General features: G+C 37.7%; 1 protein-coding gene across 1 annotated transcript in view; it reads right to left on the bottom strand.

Annotated features, from left to right (window-relative positions):
• The window catches only part of map1sa (microtubule-associated protein 1Sa), a 39,641-nt gene that overhangs the window by 30,280 nt on the left and 3,994 nt on the right, over nt 1-5,367 (bottom strand). Inside the window, exon 2 of the mRNA XM_016562541.1 lies at nt 1,928-2,029. Coding sequence (XP_016418027.1) covers nt 1,928-2,029 — 102 coding nt within the window. The remainder of the gene's footprint in view (nt 1-1,927; nt 2,030-5,367) is intronic.

Below are 5,367 nucleotides of genomic sequence, written 5' to 3'. Positions count from 1 at the left end.
TTCTTCTTCTTCTTCTTCTTCTTTCTCCAAGCAGAAAAAAAAGCCTTTCTGTCATTGGTCAGGTTTCGCGCTTATATTTTTTTTTTACTGTATTTGGATTTACAGTAAATGAAAAATACTGTATTTTAATGGCGGCAAGAGGATATTTCCCATAATGCAACTTTAAAATACAGTAACGTACTGTGTAACTGTTTTACAGTAAAGTACAGTTCATATTACAGTTAAATACTGTGTAATTTACAGAAATCGCTAACAGTGTAGTACATTCTTTAAAAAATAAAGGTTCCAAAAACCTTAATAAAATATAATTTCTTAAAAGAAACATGATATTCATGGTGTGAAGAACATCTTAATGATCTTAAGAACCATTTTCCATTAAAGAACCTTTTGTGCAGTGGATGGTAAAGGTTCTTCATGGAAACATCAATGCCAATAAAGAACCTTTATTCTTAAGAGTGTAGTAATGACAAATGTAACCTGTAAAGTTATTACTCCTGTTTTACCACAGTGGATGATACAGGTGCAGTACGTAGGCAGTAATTCAAAGTATACACTGTAGTTAACCCAAAAATAAAAATTATGCCATTATTTACTTCGTTCCAAGCCCATTTATCTTTGAAACACAAAAGTCCATGCAACTAAAATGTTGGCGCACACCAGTAAGTTCATAAAGACATTGTAAAAGTAATGTGAATCAAGCAGTTCAATCCAATTCTTCTTAAGAGACACCAGCACTTTATATGATGAACAGATTTAGTTTAGTCTTTTATTCAGAGGCTTAAACGTACTTGCTTGATTGTCAAAAACCATTGAGGTTTTTGAAGATTGGGGATTATATTTTTAGTCTTTCTACAAAAAATTGTTTTAAGTCTAATTCAGTGTGTTACTTGCCATTTTTTGTAATTATTTGTGAAATTTACTCAAAATTGTTTCAAAGGAAATCCTACACCAAATTCATTTCAGTGTGCCTTCAAATGTGGTTTGTATGGAGACCCTTGAGGGGACATGGTGATGGAAAAAATATGAGATAGGAGAGAAAATTATATTTCAATGCTTTTGTGTTCTCCTGCACAAGTATGCATTCCCCTGAGAAACTTTGTGTTCACTTGCAAAACTTTTGCATTTCACCCAAGAAACTTTACATTCACTTGCAAAACTTTTGCATTTCACCCAAGAAACTTTACATTCACTTGCAAAACTTTTGCATTTCACCCAAGAAACTTTACATTCACTTGCAAAACTTTTGCATTTCACCCAAGAAACTTTACATTCACTGGCAAAACTTTTGCATTCCCCCAAAAAACATTGTTCACTTGCAAAAACTTTGCATCCTCCCCAAAAAACTTCACGTTCATTTGAAAAAACCTTTGCGTTCTCTCACAAAAACTTTGCATTTCCTCATAAAAAACATTTGTTTCCTTAAGATACTTTGAGTTCACTTGCAAAAAGTTTGCATTTACATTGCAAAACTTTGCATTCTCCCCCCAAAAAACTTTACATTTATTTGCAAAAACGTTTGCGTTCACTCAAAAAAAAAAAACTTTGCATTTCCCACCAAGAAAAACTTTACGTTCACTTGCAAACTTTTGCATTCCCTTAAAAAAAGTTTGTTTGAGTGTAAAGTCTTTGTGTTCCCCCAAGAAACTTTGTGTTCACTCACAAAGAAAGTTTTGCAAGGGAATGCAACATTTCTTAAAGACAATCTTTTTTTTTTGCAAGAGAATGCAAAATCATTGGAATAGCCTATAATTTTATCTCATATACCTTTCCATTACTATGTCCCTTTAGGGTCTCCGTATAATACTCTCAGATAAACATTTAAATAAATCCCACACAATTTCACAGATCTCCCTCCAAAAAGAAAATGCAAAAAAGAATAAAAATAGACAAGAGCAAATAGTTCATATGTAGATTGTTTGATTCTTACCTTTGAGGTCTTTAGAGAAGAAAGCAGAGTGTCTTGAAATAAACAGCTTCAGCTGTTCATCTATGTTGCAGGCGGTCAAGTCGACGTTCCAGGAGCGAATACCTACACAAAGATGAAAGCGGCCCAGTCAGACTGCAGTCAACAAGCAAAAGCTCAATTATTCATGGACCACATTCACTGTCCACTGAAGATACTGACATTGAGCACTTTCACTGACAGACAGCATCCTGTGGTCCATGGGCCAAGAGACACTGACACAGACTATTTCTAAACCTTCTGGAGAGATTTCTGTGTCTGTGGTGAAAGAAATTAGTAGGTGAACCACCACTTTCAAAGTTTTTGTGAAAACATGAGACCAAGCAGCGTTCTTCTTTAAGTACATATTTTATAACCAAACAAGAGGTCAAAGACAAAGTTGGTTTGAGTTTTTGTTCTCGGGACAGAAATAATGCAAAGACAGAGAGCAGGAGAAGTTATACACAATTCAATACCTAACTGGAAAAAACTTTTTTTTCCCCTGAGCCAAAATAAGATGACCTCTTTTACTGACTCACTTAAAAAGAACTCTACTACTGCAATGACTGCATGTTTTTCCTCACGTACTGCCCAAATTCTCAGCAGTATAGTGGATAGTAGCAATATACTTTGGCAGTACTCTTTGTGTTTTCCTAGCGTTTGTAGCCTCTGACTAGCGATATAGTATGACAAAAAAAAACAAAAAAAAACAGACGTGAAACAAGTAATCTCAGGAAATAATGGATCTTATGGAATGGAATGGAATCTTTTAATAAAATGAAAGGAAAATCTTTCCCATTTTTAGTACATGCAGCCCTATTTTACACAATTATTTTTAATCCATTTTCAAATGATTTCAAATTTCATAAATATAAATTAAAATAAATACAATTACATCGGCCACCCTGCTTTCCAAGATATCGGCATCGGCTGTCAAAAAACTCATATCGGTCGACCACTAGTCTGTTGCCAATAGTGTAATGATGTTTAAAGCACAGCTCAAACTCACTTTCAAACCAAACAGCTTTCTGTTGGTCAACATGGTGAATTCGTTTGACAAATTCAAACTAGGGCTGCACGATATATCGTTTCAGCATCGACATCGCGGGATGTGCGATGTTTACTGATCGTTAAATTTATACTGATCATTTTCTTTGAATACACCGGACGTGACACGCTCCGCGCTGCAACAGCTAAAGTCTGTCTACACTGACTGCAGCAAATCATTTGAACTTTGTGTCAGTTCGTCATAAATAAAACGCGGCTGCGGGGGATTTGTCGTGTCGCGCCCCATCCAGTGTAGACGGCATCACTGATTATAATGGGTTCTATAGCATTTTGTCGCGCCGCTCATGTCTGGTGTACACGGTGAGAGCCACGCAGATGCACGTGAACACCGACTTCCGTTCACTTCCGCGTCTATTTGTGCCTGAAATGACACATACGCGCGAAATTGTCACAATGCATGTCTCTGCAAGTATCCTTGTAAACACAGTTGCTTAATCCAGTGTAGATGGCATCACTGATTATAATGGGTTCTATAGCATTTTGTCGCGCCGCTCATGTCTGGTGTACACGGTGAGAGCCACGCAGATGCACGTGAACACCGAATTCCGTTCACTTCCGCGTCTATTTGTGCCTGTAATGACACATACGTGCGAAATTGTCAAAATGCATGTCTCTGCAAGTATTCTTGGAAAAACAGTTGCTTAGGTGAAGGTAAACAATTGAGAAAGAAAATGGATGTGTAACAGTATATTGGTTCACAGCAGTTTAACGTTCCGGAGGCTTTCTGTGTCATGAATGTTGATCAAACAACAAAACACTTTTGTAGCTTTAACACAGATTTATTAGATTTAATTTATACAGTGAAGACTATGTAGTGTTATTTTACATTTGATTATTCAATTTCTGTACCTGAATACTATTAGGGTGTATTCACACCTGTCTTGTTTGGTTCGATTGAATCGAACTCAAGTTCGTATACCCTCTTGATGCGGACCTTTTTGGCATGTGTGAATACAGCAATCGCACTCGAGTGCGGACCAAACAACTGTACCGAGACCCAGCTGAAGAGGTGGTCTCGGTCCGCTTCCAAACGAACTCTGGTACGGTTCGTTTAAGGTGTGAATATGACCCGACCTCGATCCGACCCAATTGCAGACAACAATGGGAGGTATAGGCTACGTGTTGATGCGGAAGTTACTATGGGGTTGCTAGCATGTTGATCAGGCGCTTCTCAAGAAGCCACACAATACGTTTCGTCATTCACGTCTTATGAACAAACGTTGCACACTAGTGTGTTTTAGCTATAAGGATAAAGAAGTGTGGGAGCTGATCACGTTTTAATGAAAGTGGTGCAGAAAGTGCTCACGATTTACGAACTAACTGCGGTCACACTGTAAGTAGGGCTCAAGAAGGGCCAAAATGACGAAAAACACACCACTGCAGATGCAGAACGAGCGGCACGACTATTTAAAGTCGCTGACAGCATTTAAGACAGAAGAAATCGTATTCCTGTCCGATTACCGAGGTGGAAGCTGCAGCGTCTAACCAGGAAGAGAAGGAAACGCTGGCAACAGTCACAAAGAGGATGTGTGCATATCAGTCACACGGCCCTTGTGTATAGTCACAGATAAAGAGACAGAAAACCAAAGGAAAGCAGATGATAAAAGAAAAATAACTACAGCAATCCCAGCTGCACACACACAATCATCTCTAACCAGCCCGGGCTCCCAATCTTACCAACTAGAAAGTGTATAAACCCCCTCTTAAAAGCCAACAGGGGTGGAAGACCAGCTTAGGCCAGTCTAATCAGTTCTTTCAACAAGGCAGATGTATCTCGCACATTTTAAAGATGAACTTTGAACCATCCAGCACAATGAGGAAGGAGAGTCTGCAAACACAAGACTGGCTATATATAACTGTGCAAAAGAGCTGCTTCGCTTTTCAGGGACTTTCAACTGAGAAAACAAGCCAGTGACGCATATCAGCTGCTATATAAATGACCTTATCTTTCTTTCATAAGAGGGTGCGTTCAGATTGGACGATTGCAAGCAGCGGGCAGGTACTCTTCAGATTTTGGTAGCCCGAAAATTTATTTAACTAGCCCAAATAAAAAAAGACCTTTTTTTTAAATATAGAAAATCAGATAGGAGTTTACACAAATACACAAATATCAACAAATATGAAGGAAGGAATTTTATTTTATTTTATTAAGGCAATTTATGACCCATTTTAAGAGCTACACAAGTAAAATGAACACAGTATGAGTGGGGTTGGACAATGTCTGCAGTACTGAGCCATAAAATTACATGATTTACAGTTCAGATACAGGTTTTCACAAAAACAAAAAATCTTATACAACAGCATTTCAGCCTTTAGACCATTTTTATGAAAAGGGATAAATCAAGCATATAAATTAT

Source organism: Sinocyclocheilus rhinocerous, unplaced genomic scaffold (genome assembly GCF_001515625.1).
Source record: "Sinocyclocheilus rhinocerous isolate Xijiao unplaced genomic scaffold, SAMN03320098_v1.1 scaffold1191, whole genome shotgun sequence".
Lineage (NCBI taxonomy): Eukaryota > Metazoa > Chordata > Actinopteri > Cypriniformes > Cyprinidae > Sinocyclocheilus > Sinocyclocheilus rhinocerous.
The sequence above is the reverse complement of the archived record's forward strand: the minus strand, read 5'-3'. Positions and strand labels throughout refer to the sequence as shown.